The 17,176-nt window shown below is 47.6% G+C and overlaps 1 protein-coding gene across 1 annotated transcript in view; it reads right to left on the bottom strand.

Moving 5' to 3' along the window:
* gse1b (Gse1 coiled-coil protein b) overlaps positions 1-17,176 on the bottom strand; it is a 408,220-nt gene that overhangs the window by 41,811 nt on the left and 349,233 nt on the right. Inside the window, 1 exon segment of the mRNA XM_064992255.1 lies at positions 1,947-2,155. Within this exon segment, the coding sequence (XP_064848327.1) occupies positions 1,947-2,155 (209 nt within the window).

The raw sequence follows: 17,176 nt of genomic DNA, 5'->3' as shown, positions 1-17,176 counted from the left end.
TGCTGCATAGGGAGTGTGGAGGAGTGCTGCATAGGGAGTGTGGAGAAGTGTTGAGGAGTTCTGCATAGGGAGTGTTGAGGAGTGCTGCATAGGGAGTGTTGAGGAGTGTTGAGATGTGCTGCATAGGGAGTGTTGAGGAGTGTTGAGGGGTGCATAGGGAGTGTTGAGGAGTGTTGAGGAGTGTTGTGGAGGGCTGCATAGGGAGTGGTGAGAAGTGTTGAGAAGTGTTGAGGGGTGCATAGGGAGTGTTGAGGAGTGTTGAGGAGTGTTGTGGAGGGCTGCATAGGGAGTGTTGAGGAGTGCTGAGGAGTGTTGCATAGGGAGTGCTGAGGAGTGTTGAGGAGTGTTGAGGAGTGCTGCATAGGGAGTGTGGAGAAGTGCTGAGGAGTGTTGAGGGGTGCATAGGGAGTGTTGAGGAGTGTTGTGGAGGGCTGCATAGGGAGTGTTGAGGAGTGCTGAGGAGTGTTGCATAGGGAGTGCTGTGGAGTGTTGAGGAGTGTTGAGGAGTGCTGCATAGGGAGTGTTGAGGAGTGTTGCACAGGGAGTGTTGAGGAGTGTTTTAGGAGTGTTGAGGAGTGTTGCACAGGGAGTGTTGAGGAGTGTTGCACAGGGAGTGTTGAGGAGTGTTGCACAGGGAGTGTTGAGGAGTGTTTTAGGAGTGCTGAAGAGTGTTGCACAGGGAGTGTTGAGGAGTGCTGTGCTGCTCCCCTGCCCTCCACCATTAGCCTCAGAGCTGCGATAAGAGGGTTTAGAGTAAAGCCATAATCCATAATCCACTCCTTATCAAAGCTAGCAGCTACACACACACACATACACACTGGGTCAGTCAGTGTGAGGGGGAAGGGGGGCAGATGGGCAGGGGACACACTTGACTGCTGAGTCCCTGAGGGGTTGGAGGGGTGGGAGGGAAGACTTGGACTGGGCTGGGACTGGGGTTTAGAACAAGGCTTGGACTGGGCTGGGACTGGGGGTTAGAACAAGGCTTGGACTGGGCTGGGACTGGGGGTTAGAACAAGGCTTGGACTGGGCTGGGACTGGGGGTTAGAACAAGGCTTGGACTGGGCTGGGACTGGGGGTTAGAACAAGGCTTGGACTGGGCTGGGACTGGGGGTTAGAACAAGGCTTGGACTGGGCTGGGACTGGGGGTTAGAACAAGGCTTGGACTGGGCTGGGACTGGGGTTAGAACAAGGCTTGGACTGGGCTGGGACTGGGGGTTAGAACAAGGCTTGGACTGGGCTGGGACTGGGGGTTAGAACAAGGCTTGGACTGGGCTGGGACTGGAGGTTAGAACAAGGCTTGGACTGGGCTGGGACTGGGGGTTAGAACAAGGCTGGAGCTGTGGTTATAAAGCTAGGGCTGAGGAAAGGTCTGGGGTTATAAAATAGGACCGGGGGGGGGGCTCGAGGGGGCACAGATGTTGGCTGCCGTTAAGCCTGTCACCTCAGTGGCCTGGTGGCAGCTGGCATTGTTTAACACACAGAGAGAGGAGGGTGAGGAGATGGGGGAGAAGAGGCGTTCGCATTCGCAGAGCCGCCAGCGATGTCACATGTACATATGTCACATACATTCTGCCACGCCATGGGTTACAGGCCAGCCTGGAAATCCACTAATCCCTCGAGAGCCTCTGTGTGTGTGTGTGTGTGTGTGTGTGTGTGTGTGTGTGTGTGTGTGTGTGTGTGTGTGTGTGTGTGTGTGTGTGTGTGTGTGTGTGTGTGTGTGTGTGTGTGTGTGTGTGTGTGTGTGCAGGCAGCCTCTTTGTACTAGATCTCTTACCAGGGACAGAGAGGTTGAAACATTGCTTTGACTGGGCTGAAATGGATGGATGAAAATATAGAGTGGTTGAAAACACAAAAGACGCAACAGGCAACAAGAGAAAGACGACAGAGAGAGGAGGGGAGACAGCAGGTACATACAGTGTGTTTGTCTATCTCTGTGTGTGTCTCACCTGGCGTGCCTCGCTCCTCCAGAGGCCGTTGCTGGTCTTGGTGGGGGCGATGGTGACGACGGGCGGGGTGCTTGGCACACTGTGGCCCCCAGGTGGCGCCAGGACAGGCCCTGGGCCCAGGGGGCCTCTCTTGGGTGTGCTAACCGGAGAACTGTGGTTGGTGGCTGGGGACGAGACCGGAGACGACTCACTACTGATGGACGAGCCAGCTATGGAGAGAGAAGAGAGGACATTATTACAGTTGCATTATTACTATACAGCCTTGTTACATGACATGTTACTAGACAGAGCTGAACCACACAGTCATTATTACTATACAGCCTTGTTACATGACATGTTACTAGACAGCTGAACCACACAGTCATTATTACTATACAGCCTTGTTACATGACATGTTACTAGACAGCTGAACCACACAGTCATTATTACTATACAGCCTTGTTACATGACATGTTACTAGACAGCTGAACCACACAGTCATTATTACTATACAGCCTTGTTACATGACATGTTACTAGACAGAGCTGAATCACACAGTCATTATTACTATACAGCCTTGTTACATGACATGTTACTAGACAGAGCTGAACCACACAGTCATTATTACTATACAGCCTTGTTACATGACATGTTACTAGACAGCTGAATCACACAGTCATTATTACTATACAGCCTTGTTACATGACATGTTACTAGACAGCTGAACCACACAGTCATTATTACTATACAGCCTTGTTACATGACATGTTACTAGACAGCTGAACCACACAGTCATTATTACTATACAGCCTTGTTACATGACATGTTACTAGACAGCTGAACCACACAGTCAATATTACTATACAGCCTTGTTACATGACATGTTACTAGACAGAGCTGAACCACACAGTCAATATTACTATACAGCCTTGTTACATGACATGTTACTAGACAGCTGAACCACACAGTCATTATTATCTTCAAGATGGTCAAATGTTCCTAGATGACCAGCAGGGTCAAATAATAATCACAGTGGTTGTAGAGGGTGTAACAGGTCAGCACCTCAGGAGTTAATGCCAACAGGTAGGCTGCTACTTAATGTTCTGAATGGAGTTGTTGTCATTTGTAACTGTAGAATGAGGAAGGTCATGCACTGCAGCCTCAACTAGCCTAGATACCTAACGTTAGTTAGCTTAACTAGCTTCTCCTGGTTTGATGCAGTCAAGACAGGTACTACGTCATCATACTGGATGATAAATAACCTAGCTATGGCAGCTAATAGTCTACTATAGCGCGAGTCGGCTTGGTTTGTTGCCGTCTCTCCCTCCCTGCTCACTCGTTTACAGTACGGCCCCCTCCCCCACCTGCTAGAGAGGCACCTCGACCTCTATCCCTCATCACGCGCTTTATCAGCCACGGTTAATAAAATAGCTTTAAAATGTATCGGAACGGGTCTAGTTTTCCTCATGTCTGTTGGTAACGGTCTGCATTTAAAACATTTATTTAAGCACGTTGGATCCGCGTGGGAAAGCCCCAAGTCCATTTTGGAACGGGTCAAACTTTTTGGACCCGTGAAGACCTCTTCTCTGAGCTAACATAACATAGCAGCAATGCAAGGTTAAAATAACATCGCTACAACACAGTAGCAGCTATATAATATGACTTGCAAGATCTAGAGCAAGTCTAGAGCCTGTGCTAGCATATCCTTGCCTAGCATAGTAGAGAGGAAACAGTGGGCTCTGACACACAGTTCTGGGTTAGAGTATGCTAGACTAGCATATCATAGCGTAGTAGAGGGGAAGCAGTGGCCTCAGACACACCGTTCTGGGTTAGCATATCCTAGCCTAGCGTATACACAGGCCCAGATGGATGGCCCTGGGTGGCCATTAGATAGTGACAGTGATCAGGACGAGCAACCCTGTGAGAGTCACACGGCCCTGACACACCGCTAAGACACACACACAGCAGGGAGTTTTCTGCCCCTACGGGGAAACCGTGCAGAGAAGGGTCATGGTCTGGTCACATCCTAACTATTCTCTCTCTCTCTCTCTCTCTCTCTCTCTCTCTCTCTCTCTCTCTCTCTCTCTCTCTCTCTCTCTCTCTCTCTCTCTCTCTCTCTCTCTCTCTCTCTCTCTCTCTCTCTCTCTCTCTCTCTCTCTCTCTCTCTCTTCCTGCGTTTCACTGGAAGAACATTCCAAGCATTTCAATGTAGGTAAGCAGGGGGGGGGGGTTACAGGTGCCCTAAAGGGACAAAACTAGAATATCAATACACAACATATTCCTCCCCCTTTTGATGACTCAAAAGGAAATATTCACTGTTTTGCCTATTGTTTTCTTTTTAATATAAGTTCTCTTAATGTAAATAAATGTACTTTTCAGAATAACCTTTTCTAAACTAGGGATAGAGGGTAAACTGCCTCAGTTCCCAGACTTAACCCTGGGGTGTGTTCTGCCCCAATGTCGGAGGTTAGTCTGAACTAAATAGTCAACCCGTCAGGGGGTCGTCTTTCTCTTACAGGGTAATGACGACGTACAGGTGAGTCTACAGTCACATGGTCTCTGAGTCTGAGTGGTGATGGTGTATGCCCAGACTGGGGTGCAACAGTACCCTGAGTAGGTAGGCACTCTGGCTGGTTCAGGTGAGTCTACAGTCACATGGTCTCTGAGTCTGAGTGGTGATGGTGTATGCCCAGACTGGGGTGCAACAGTACCCTGAGTAGGTAGGCACTCTGGCTGGTTCAGGTGAGTCTACAGTCACATGGTCTCTGAGTCTGAGTGGTGATGGTGTATGCCCAGACTGGGGTGCAACAGTACCCTGAGTAGGTAGGCACTCTGGCTGGTTCAGGTGAGTCTACAGTCACATGGTCTCTGAGTCTGAGTGGTGATGGTGTATGCCCAGACTGGGGTGCAACAGTACCCTGAGTAGGTAGGCACTCTGGCTGGTTCAGGTGAGTCTACAGTCACATGGTCTCTGAGTCTGAGTGGGGATGGTGTATGCCCAGACTGGGGTGCAACAGTACCCTGAGTAGGTAGGCACTCTGGCTGGTTCAGGTGAGTCTACAGTCACATGGTCTCTGAGTCTGAGTGGTGATGGTGTATGCCCAGACTGGGGTGCAACAGTACCCTGAGTAGGTAGGCACTCTGGCTGGTTCAGGTGAGTCTACAGTCACATGGTCTCTGAGTCTGAGTGGTGATGGTGTATGCCCAGACTGGGGTGCAACAGTACCCTGAGTGGTAGGCACTCTGGCTGGTTCAGGTGAGTCTACAGTCACATGGTCTCTGAGTCTGAGTGGTGATGGTGTATGCCCAGACTGGGGTGCAACAGTACCCTGAGTAGGTAGGCACTCTGGCTGGTTCAGGTGAGTCTACAGTCACATGGTCTCTGAGTCTGAGTGGTGATGGTGTATGCCCAGACTGGGGTGCAACAGTACCCTGAGTAGGTAGGCACTCTGGCTGGTTCAGGTGAGTCTGGAGCACTTTTCACATATGTATGTTGCTGCAGTAGATGTTCAGGTGATGGCTCGTAGTCATGGTAGGTATCCAGTAGCTGATCTTGGTTTGTCACTTGGCAGGAGTCATCTCTGAGGTTGGTTCCTGGCAACAGTTGATCCACGTGTCTCCTCCAGATGATGTTTTCCGGTGTGTGAACTGTGTAGGACACAGGCCCTGTTTGTACAACCACTGTGGAGGTCGAGTCGCATGCGAAGCTGTCTTTTCATCATGGCTGACGCGGGCAGTGTTTCTGTAGGTTAACAGGAAGGTGTTTAGGCGCCTATTGAGGGAGCCGTTCCCTTGTGATGATTTTAAAGCTTGCTCCATCGTTTGGACAAACCGTTCAGCGAGGCCGTTCGTTGTAGGGTGATACGGCGCTGACTTGATGTGCTGAATTCCATTTGCTTCCATGAATGACCGGAACTCTTCCAATCTCTCTAGTGTAGCGTTCAGGTTTCTCAGGTGCTCCTGCTTGTCTTTGCCGGTGATGAGTAGATCATCGAGGTAACATTGGACCCCAGTGAGCCCGCTCAGTATCTGGTCCATAGCTCTCTGAAACAAGGCCAGAGCTGAGGCGATTCCAAAGGGATTTGTGAGTCACTATGGTCAACAGTTCTTGTGACTCCTGGTCCACTTGCATCTGGAGACAGGCCTGACATAAGTCTATCTTACTGAATTTTTGTCCACCAGCTAAACCAGAAAAGAGGTCTTCAATGAGGGGCAGTGGATATTTTTCAGCAGACAAGACTGGGTTAATGGTGACTGAAATCACCACAGAGTCTGAGTGATCCATCTTTTTTCATGACTGGAACAACGGGTGTAGCCCATTCACTAACATTCACTGGGTCCAATACTCCACTCTCGACTAGTCTGTTCAGCTCCATTTCAACTTTTAGTTTTATGGAGTATGGGACAGGTCTAGCTTTGAAGCATTGTGGCTTGCTGTCTGGTTTCATTGTCAGTTTAACTGTTATGTCCTTCATACTGCCAAGTTCTCCTTTGACCACATCCATGTGTTTCCTCAATATCCCTTGTAGGTTTGTGTCCTCTTTTGCAACCATGTGAATTTCCTGCCAGTTTAGTTTGATAATTTCCAGCCATGTGAGTCCTAGCATTGTTGGATGGTTGCCTTTCCCAATGTAGAGTGGTAGCTTTACCTTCTGTTTGTTGAGCTCCACTGTAACGATCACGCTTCCTCTCACTGGAACAATCTCACCGGTGTGTTTTCAGCGTCATCTCTGTGGGCTGTAGTGTGAGGTGATGTAGTTTCTCCTTGTATACAGCCTCAGACAGCGAAGGTATGGCTGCTCCAGTGTCCACTTGCATCCGTACTGCGTTTCCATCCAGTAGTGGTGTCACCCAGTATCCGTGTCCATTGTCTGAAATGGACAAAACATGCAAAGATTCCTCCCCTTCAGACAAGGTATCACTTTGTTCATCCTCTGTGTGCTCCATTTGATGCACTTTCTTTTTGTACTTCCTGAAGTCACTTTTCCTTTGTTCAGTACTTTTGTTTGATTGTGCCTTTTTGTTTTTCTCTGCATGTTCGATGTGACCCTTTTTCCCCACAACTTCTGCAGTCTAAGTCTCTGCACCAACACTCCTCTGCTTGGTGACCTGGTTTCCCACAGCGATAGCATGGCTTCCCACCTCCTGCCTTGTTTTTTAACTGCGTAGACACCTTATGCACTTTGGTCGATGCACTTAGCTGTTGTGCGTCTTTATTTGCCATTTCCATTGACGTACTCACTTCTATTGCTCTCTGCAATGTTAAGTTACTCTCAGTCAAAAGGCGTTTCTGAATTGCTTCGCTGCGCATGCCACACACTAACCCATCACGTATAGGGTCACTCATTGATCGCCCAAATTCACAGTGTTCAGATAATTGTTTCAATAGTAGAAATTAACGTAGGCATTGTTTAATGCGTTTCACAGGAAGGACATTCCAAGTATTTCAACGTAGGTAAGCAAGGGGGGTTACAGGTGCCCTAAAGGGACAAAACTAGAATATCAATACACAACAAAAAGGAACATAAAATTCAACATAACAATTAGGATCTGGCTAAAAAATACTTGAATCAGTTATAGAACCCATTGCCCTTTATGGTTGTGAAGTCTGGGGTCCGCTCACCAACTAAGGATTCACAAAATGGGACAAACACCAAATTGAGAGACTCCATGCAGAATTCTGCAAAAATATCCTCTGTGTACAACGTAAAACACCAAATAATGCATGCAGAGTAGAATTAGGCCGATACCCACTTATTATCAAAATTCAGAAAAGATCCATTAAATTCTACAACCACCTAAAAGGAAGTGATTCCCAAAACTTCCATAACAAAGCAATCACCTACAGAGAGAGGAGTCCCCTAAGCAAGCTGGTCCTGGGGCTCTGTTCACAAACACAAACAGACCCCACAGAGCCCCAGGACAGCAACACAAATAAACTAAACCAAATCATGAGAAAAGAAAAAGATAATTATGTGACACATTGAAAAGAATTTACAAAAAAACAGAGCAAACTAGAATGCTATTTGGCCCAAAAAAGAGAGTACACAGTGGAAGAATACCTGACCACTGTGACTGACACAAAATGAAGGAAAGCTTTGACTATGTGCAGACTCAGTGAGCATTGCTATAGAGAAAGGCTGCCGTAGGCAGACATGGCTCTCAAGAGAAGACAGGCTATGTGCACACTGCCCACAAAATGAGGTGGAAACTAAGCTGCACTTCCTAACCTCCTGCCAAATGTATGACCATATTAGAGACACATATTTCCCTCAGATTACATAGATCCACAAAGAAATAGAAAACAAATCAAATTTCTGTTAGGTGAAAGACTAGTGCGCTATCACAGCAGCAAGATTTGTGACCTGTTGCCACAAGAAAAGGGCAACCAGTGAAGAACAAACACCATTATAAATACAACCCATATTTATGTTTATTTATTTTCCCTTTTGTACTTTTAACTATTTGCATATCGTTACAACACTGTATATGGACATAATAGGACATTTGAAATGTCTTTATTCTTTTGGAACTTTTGTGAGTGTAATGTTTACTGTTGATTTTTTTATTTCACTTTTGTTTATTATCTATTATTATTATTATTATTATTATCATCATCACTTGCATTGGCAATGTAATCATACGTTTCCCGCCAATAACGCCCCTTAAATTAAAATTGAGAGAGATAAATAGAGAGGGAGATAGAAAGAGAGCGAAAGCGAGAGATGAGAGAGAGAAAGCGAGTGAGATAAATAGAGAGAGATATACAGAGAGAGCGAGAGAGAGAGATACAGAGAGGGAGAGAGATATACAGAGAGAGAGAGAGAGAAAGATAAAGAGATATATAAAGAGAGAGAGAAGTAGAGAGAGAAAGAGAAAGAAGTAGAGAGGAATAGAGAGAGAGTAGAGAGAGAAAGAGAGAAGTATAGAGAGAGAGAAAAGAGAAAGAGAGAAGTAGAGAGAAAGAGAGCGAGAGAAAGGGAGAGAGAGCGTATGTGTGTTTATGTTTTGAAGTGTTTGTGCACACGTGTATGTAGTAGTTTCTGTGGTGTATGTAACACAGCAGCAGCAGTAGCTTTAAACCGCAGGCCAGTTCTCTATCATCTCCAATCTATCCACCTGACCACACAGAGACAGCCTGAGGAGAGTGTGATAGGTCAGGATGTCTGGACATGTGTCTGGATTATCACTCCTTATCATTCTAGCATTGTGACCTAGCTTAGTTACCCTAGCAACAGACATCACACTACAATAGGGTTTGATGGTGAGGTCTGGTGGTGGTCTGGATATGACCCGCTAGCAACAGACATCACACTACAATAGGGTTTGATGGTGAGGTATGGTGGTGGTCTGGATATGACCCGGTAGAAAGAATTAAGACACATGTTTATAAATCTAATCAATTACTAATGAGACAGATATTGTAATTCCTTTTGAAAATGTGAATGAGGAAAAGCTTTGAAGGGAAATGGGTGTAATAGGTGTAGACTACACAGCAGGCCTCTGTGGCTAGATAATACTAGAGAGAGAGAATGATAGAGAACAATAGAGAGAGAGAGAGAGAGAGAGAGAGACAGATATATATATAGATATATATATACAAATATAGAGATGGAGAACAATATTGTTCTCTATCTCTATATTTATATATATATTCTTAAAATATAGTGGTGATCCTAACTGACCTGAGACAGGACATTTTTACTAGGATTAAATGTCAGGAATTATGGCTAAGGTGTATATAAACTTACGACTTCAACGATATATATATATATATGCACTGCTCAAAAAAATAAAGGGAATGTCACGCCCTGGTCTATATTTATTATGTTATCTTCAATTATTGAGTCAGGCCAGGGTGTGACATGGGTTTATTTGTAGTGTGTTTCGTCTTGGGGTTGTGTGGGGTGCATAGATTAGTCTACAGGCAGCGACAGCAGGAGCAGCGAAGGACAGCAGAAGCATGGAGTATACGACGTGGGATGAAATAGACAGGTGGGCGGTCGACCCAGAGAGAGTGCCGGAGCCCGCCTGGGATTCGCTGGAGCAGTGCGAAGAGGGCTATAGGAGAATGGAGTTGGAGAGGCAATCACGACGGCGCAGAGGAAAGCTTGTGAGTCAGCCCCAAACATTTATTGGGGGGCTCAGAGGGAGAGTGGCTGAGTCAGGAGACAGACCTGAGCCAACTCTCCTTGTTAATCGTGAGGAGCAGCAATCAAAGGACATCTGGACTTGGGAGGAGATATTAGATGGAAAAGGACCCTGGGCTCAGCCTGGAGAATATCGCCGTCCCAAGGAAGAACTGGAAGCGGAAAAAGCGGAGAGGCGCTGGTATGAGGAGGCAGCACGGCGACGCGGATGGAAGCCTGAGAGTCAGCCCCAAAAATGTATTGGGGGGCTTACAGGGAGTATGGCTATGCCAGGTAGGAGACCTGCGCAAACTCCCTGTGCTTACCGGGGGGCTAGAGAGACCGGGCAGGCACCGTGTTATGCTATGGAGCGCACGGTGTTTCCAGTGTGGGTGCATAGCCCGATGCGGTTCATACCAGCCCTTCGTATTGGCCGGGCTAGAGTGGGCATCGAGCCAGGTAAGGTTGGGCAGGCTCGGTGCTCAAGAGCTCCAGTGCGCCTGCACGGTCCGGTCTATCCAGAGCCACCTCCACACACCAGTCCTCCGGTAGCAGCTCCTCGCACCAGGCTTCCTGTGCGTGTCCTCGATCCAGTACCACCAGTTCCAGTACCACGCACCAGGCCTTCAGTGCGCCTCGCCTGTTCAGTGCAGCCAGCGCTTTCCCCCTCTCCTGCGCTGTCGGAGTCTCCCGCCTGTTCAGCGCTTCTAGAGCCTTCCTCCTCTACAGCGCTGCTGGAGTCTCCTGTATGTTCAGCGCTATCAGAGCCTTTCTCCTCTCCTGCGCTGTCGGAGTCTCCCACCTGTTCAGCGCTTCTAGAGCCTTCCTCCTCTACAGCGCTGCCGGAGCCTCCTGCCTGATTATCGTTGTCCAGTCTGCATGAAGCAGCCAGAGCTGTCCGTCGGCATGAAGCAGCCAGAGCTGCCAGTCTGCTTGGAGCAGCCAGAGCTGCCAGTCTGCATGGAGCTGCCAGTCTGCATGGAGCTGCCAGTCTGCAAGGAGCTGCCAGTCTGCAAGGACCTGCCAGAGCTGTTAGTCTGCATGGAGCAGCCAGAGCTGTCAGTCTGCAAGAAGCCGCCAGAGCTGTCAATCTGCATGGAGCAGCCAGAGCCGCCAGTTGGCATGGAGCAGCCAGAGCCGTCAGTCAGCATGAAGCAGCCAGAGCCGACAGTCTGCCAGGATCCGCCAGTCAGCCAGACTCTTCCAGATCTGCCAGTCAACCAGACTCTTCCAGATCTGCCAGTCAACCAGACACTTCCAGATCTGCCAGTCAGCCAGACTCTTCCAGATTTGCCAGTCAGCCAGACTCTTCCAGATCTGCCAGTCAGCCAGACTCTTCCAGATCTGCCAGTCAGCCAGACTCTTCCATATCTGCCAGACTCTTCCAGATCTGCCAGTCAGCCAGACTCTTCCAGATCTGCCAGTCAGCCAGACTCTTCCAGATCTGCCAGTCAGCCAGACTCTTCCAGATCTGCCAGTCAGCCAGATTCTTCCAGATCTGCCAGTCAGCCAGACTCTTCCAGATCTGCCAGTCAGCCAGACTCTTCCAGATCTGCCAGTCAGCCAGACTCTTCCAGATCTGCTAGTCAACCAGACTTCCAGATCTGCTAGTCAACCAGACTCTTCCAGATCCGCTAGTCAACCAGACTCTTCCAGGTCCGCCAGTCAGCCAGGATCTGCCGGATTCAACTGCCTGACTGGGCTTCCTCTCAGTGCTGGGCTTCCTCTCAGTGCTGGGCTTCCTCTGTCCCGAGCTGCCCCTCAGTCCAGTGGGGTTCTGGGTGAGGACTACTAGGCCATGGTCGGTGGCGAGGGTGGACAATCCTAGGACGTGAGGAGGGGGGACTAAGACATTCATAGAGTGGGTTCCACGTCCCGAGCCGGAGCCGCCGCCATGGACAGGCGCCCACCCGGACCCTCCCTATTGTTTTGATGTGCGTCTGGGAGTCCGCACCTTAGGTTGGGGGGGGGTTCTGTCACACCCTGGTCTATATTTATTATGTTATCTTCAATTATTGAGTCAGGCCAGGGTGTGACATGGGTTTATTTGTAGTGTGTTTCGTCTTGGGGTTGTGTGGGGTGCATAGATTAGTCTATGGCTGCCTGAGGCGGTTCTCAATCAGAGTCAGGTGATTATCGTTGTCTCTGATTGGGAACCATATTTAGGTAGCCTGGGTTTCACTGTGTGTTTGTGGGTGATTGTTCCTGTCTCTGTGTTAGTGTTCACCAGACAGGCTGTATAGGTTTTTCACGTTCCGTTTGTTGTTTTTGTATTTATAAGTTATTTCATGTATCGTCATTTGTTTCATTATAGACATGAGTAACCACCACGCTGCATTTCGGTCCGACTCTCTTTTGACAAACGAAGAACGCCGTTACAGGGAACACTAAAATAACACATCCTAGATCTGAATGAATGAAATATTCTTATTAAATACTTTTTTCTTTACATAGTTGAATGTGCTGACAACATAACCACACAAAAATTATCAATGGAAATCAAATTTATCAACCCATGGAGGTCTGGATTTGGTCCCACTCAAAATTAAAGTGGAACACCACACGACAGGCTGATCCAACTTTGATGTAATGTCCTTAAAACAAGTCAAAATGAGGCTCAGTAGTGTGTGTGGCCTCCACGTGCCTGTATGACCTCCCTACAACGCCTGGGCATGCTCCTGATGAGGTGGCGGATGGTCTCCTGAGGGATCTCCTCCTAGACCTGGACTAAAGCATCCACCAACTCCTGGACAGTCTGTGGTGCAACGTGGCGTTGGTGGATGGAGCGAGACATGATGTCCCAGATGTGCTCAATTGGATTCAGGTCTGGGGAACGGGCGGGCCAGTCCAGCGCATCAATGCCTTCCTCTTGCAGGAACTGCTGACACACGCCAGCCACATGAGGTCGAGCATTGTCTTGCATTAGGAGGAACCCAGGGCCAACCGCACCAGCATATGGTCTCACAAGGGGTCTGAGGATCTCATCTCGGTACCTAATGGCAGTCAGGCTACCTCTGGCGAGCATCTGGAGGGCTGTGCGGTCCCCCAAAGAAATGCCACTCCACACCATGACTGACCCACCGCCAAACCGGTCATGCTGGATGATGTTGCAGGCAGCAGAACGTTCTCCATGGCGTCTCCAGACTCTGTCACATCTGTCACGTGCTCAGTGTGAACCTGCTTTCATCTGTGAAGAGCACAGGGCGCCAGTGTCGAATTTGTCAATCTTGGTGTTCTCTGGCAAATGCCAAACGTCCTGCACAGTGTTGGGCTGTAAGCACAACCCCCACCTGTGGACGTCGGGCCCTCATAACACCCTCATGGAGTCTGTTTCTGACCGTTTGAGCAGACACATGCACATTTGTGGCCTGCTGGAGGTCATTTTGCAGGGCTCTGGCAGTGCTCCTCCTGCTCATCCTTACACAAAGGCAGAGGTAGCGGTCCTGCTGCTGGGTTGTTGCCCTCCTACGTCCTCCTCCACGTCTCCTGATGTACTGGCCTGTCTCCTGGTAGCGCCTCCATGCTCTGGACTCTACGCTGACAGACACAGCAAACCTTCTTGCCACAGCTCGCATTGATGTTCCATCCTGGATGAGCTGCACTACCTGAGCCACTTGTGTGGGTTGTAGACTCCGTCTCATGCTACCACTAGAGTGAAAGCACCGCCAGCATTCAAAAGTGACCAAAACATCAGCCAGGAAGCATAGGAACTGAGAAGTGGTCTGTGGTCCCCACCTGCAGAACCACTCCTTTATTGGGGGTGTCTTGCTAATTGCCTATAATTTCCACCTGTTGTCTATTCCATTTGCACAACAGCATGTGAAATTTATTGTCAATCAGTGTTGCTTCCTAAGTAGACAGTTTGATTTCACAGAAGTGTGATTGACTTGGATTTACATTGTGTTGTTTAAGTGTTCCCTTTATTTTTTTGAGCAGTGTATATATATATATATATATATATATATATATATATATATATATATATATATATATATATATATATATATATATATATATATATACACTACTGTTCAAAAGTTTAGGGTCACTTAGAAATGTCTTTGTTGTTGAAAGAAAAGCACATTTTTTTGTCCATTAAAATAACATCAAATTTATCAGAAATACAGTGTAGACATTGTTAATGTTGTAAATTACTATTGTAGCTGGAAACGGCAGATTTTTTAAATAAAATATCTACATAGGCGTACAGAGGCCCATTTTCAGAAACCATCACTCCTGTGTATATACAGTTGAAATCGGAAGTTTACATACACCTTAGCCAAATACATTTAAACTCAGTTTTTCACAATTCCTGACATTTAATCCTAGTAACAATTTCCTGTCTTAGGTCAGTTTGGAACAATACTTTATTTTAAGAATCTAAAATAAGAATAATAGTAGACAATGATTTATTTCAGCTTTTATTTTTTTTTATCACATTCCCAGTGGGTCAGAAGTTTACATACACTCAATTAGTATTTGGTAGCATTGCCTTTAAATTGTTTAATTTGGGTCAAATGTTTCGGGTAGCCTTCCTCAAGCTTCCCACAATAGGTTGGGTGAATTTTAACCCATTCCTCCTGGCAGAGCTGGTGTAACTGAGTCAGGTTTGTAGGCCTCCTTGCTTGCACACGCTTTTTCAGATCTGCCCACAAATATTTCATAGGGTTGAGGTCAGGGCTTTGTGATGACTACTCCAATACCTTGACTTTGTTGTCCTTAAGCCATTTTGCCACAACTTTGGAAGTATGCTTGGGGTCATTGTCCATTTGGAAGACCCATTTGTGACCAAGCTTTAACTTCCTGACTGATGTCTTGAGATGTTGCTTCAATATATCCACATAATTTTCCTCCCTCATGATGCCATCTATTTCGTGAAGTGCACCAGTCCCTCCTGCAGCAAAGCACCCCCACAACATGATGCTGCCACCCCCTTGCTCCACGGTTGGGATGGTGTCTTCGGCTTGCAAGCCTCCCCCTTTTTCCTCCAAACATAAGGATGGTCATTACAGCAAAACAGTTCTATTTTTGTTTCATCAGACCAGAGGACATTTCTCCAGAAAGTGCGATCTTTGTCCCCATGTGCAGTTGCAAACCGTAGTCTGGCTTTTTTTTTATGGCGGTTTTGGAGCAGTGGCTTCTTCCTTGCTGAGCGGCCTTTCAGGTTATGTCAATATAGGACTTGTTTTACTGTGGATATAGATATTTTCGTACTTGTTTCCTCCAGCATCTTCGCAAGGTCCTTTGCTGTTGTTCAATGATTGATTTGCACTTTTCGCACCAAAGTACGTTCATCTCTAGGAGACCGAATGTGTCTCCTTCCTGAACGGTATGACGGCTGCGTGGTCCCATGGTGTTTATACTTGCGTACTATTATTAGTACAGATGAATGTGGTACCTTCAGGCGTTTGGTAATTGCTCCCAAGGATGAACCAGACTTATGGAGGTCTACATTTTTTTCTGAGGTCTTGGCTGATATCCTTTGATTTTCCCATAATGTCAAGCAAAGAGGCACTGAGTTTAGGTAGGCCTTGAAATACATCCACAGGTACACCTCCAATTGACTCAAATTATGTCAATTAGCCTATCAGAAGCTTCTAAAGCCACAACATATTTTTCTGGAATTTTCCAAGCTGTTTAAAGGCACAGTCAAATGAGTGTATGTAAACTTCTGACCCACTGGAATTGTGATACCGTTAATTTTAAGTGACATAATCGGTGTGTAAACAATTGCTGGAAAAATGACTTGTGTCATGGACAAAGTAGATGTCCTAACCGACTTGCCAAAACTATAGTTTGTTTTCAAGAAATTTTCCCGGAGTGGTTGAAAAATGAGTTTTAATGACTCCAACCTAAGTGTATGTAAACTTTCAACTGTATATATGAGAGAGAGAGAGGTGATGAGGTGAGAGAGGAGGAAGCATATCTTGTCTGCACAACAGCAATTAGTGGCCTAATCCTCCCTCCCTCACCTCAGAAAGCCATTACTCTCCCCTGGAAGACCAGGACAATCAATACCAGAGCACTCAGGCTAGCGAGCAAAGTGACACTTAATACAGCTCCACTATCACACCTCATATACTCACAGAAAGAGAGAGTGAAAGACTACCACCACAGGGGAGTGGAAGAGGGAGAGAGAGAGGGAGAGAGACTACCACCACAGGGGAGTGGAAGAGGGAGAGAGAGAGAGAAAGAGGCTACCACCACAGGGGAGTGGAAGAGGGAGAGAGAGAGAGAAAGAGACTACCACCACAGGGGGGTTGAAGAGGGGGAGAGAGAGAGAAAGAGACTACCACCACAGGGGGGTCGAAGAGGGAGAGAGAGAGAAAAAGAGACTACCACCACAGGGGAGTGGAATAGGGAGAGAGAGACAGAGGCTACCACCACAGGGGAGTGGATGAGGGAGAGAGAGAAAGAGGCTACCACCACAGGGGAGTGGAAGAGGGAGAGAGAGAGAGAAAGAGACTACCACCACAGGGGGGTTGAAGAGGGGGAGAGAGAGAGAAAGAGACTACCACCACAGGGGGGTCGAAGAGGGAGAGAGAGAGAAAAGAGACTACCACCACAGGGGAGTGGAATAGGAGAGAGAGACAGAGGCTACCACCACAGGGGAGTGGATGAGGGAGAGAGAGAGAGAGGCTACCACCACAGGGGAGTGGAATAGGGAGGAGAGAGAGAGAGAGAGAGAAAGAGAGAGAGAGAGAGAGAGAGAGAGAGAGAGAGAGAGAGAGAGAGAAAGAGAGAGAGAGGCTCCCACCACAGGGGAGTGGAAGAGGGAGAGAGAGAGAAAGAGGGCAAGATAAATAAGAATTGTTACAAAAGAGTGAATGAGAGAGAGATAAAAAGGGATAGAGCAGAAATGAATAATGATCACAGTAACAGACCTGCCAGAGCTTCAAGCAACAGACCTCTACTCCCCTGGTACCACTCCATCTCTTTCTCCTCCACCATCCCTTCCTCCCCCTCATTGTTCTCACTCCCGTTCCCTGTGTGTGTGTGTGTGTGTGTGTGAGCTGTCTGTACAGTGGGGGAGGCAGGACACACTGCATCATTGAGTGAAAGCTGGAGGAGAAGCAGGTGAGGAGAAGGAGGAGGGGGGGTTGGTGTTCCCTCATCTGATTC

The sequence above is a fragment of the Oncorhynchus masou genome, chromosome 2, assembly GCF_036934945.1.
Source record: "Oncorhynchus masou masou isolate Uvic2021 chromosome 2, UVic_Omas_1.1, whole genome shotgun sequence".
NCBI lineage: Eukaryota > Metazoa > Chordata > Actinopteri > Salmoniformes > Salmonidae > Oncorhynchus > Oncorhynchus masou.
This window is presented reverse-complemented; position numbering and strand designations above follow the sequence as displayed.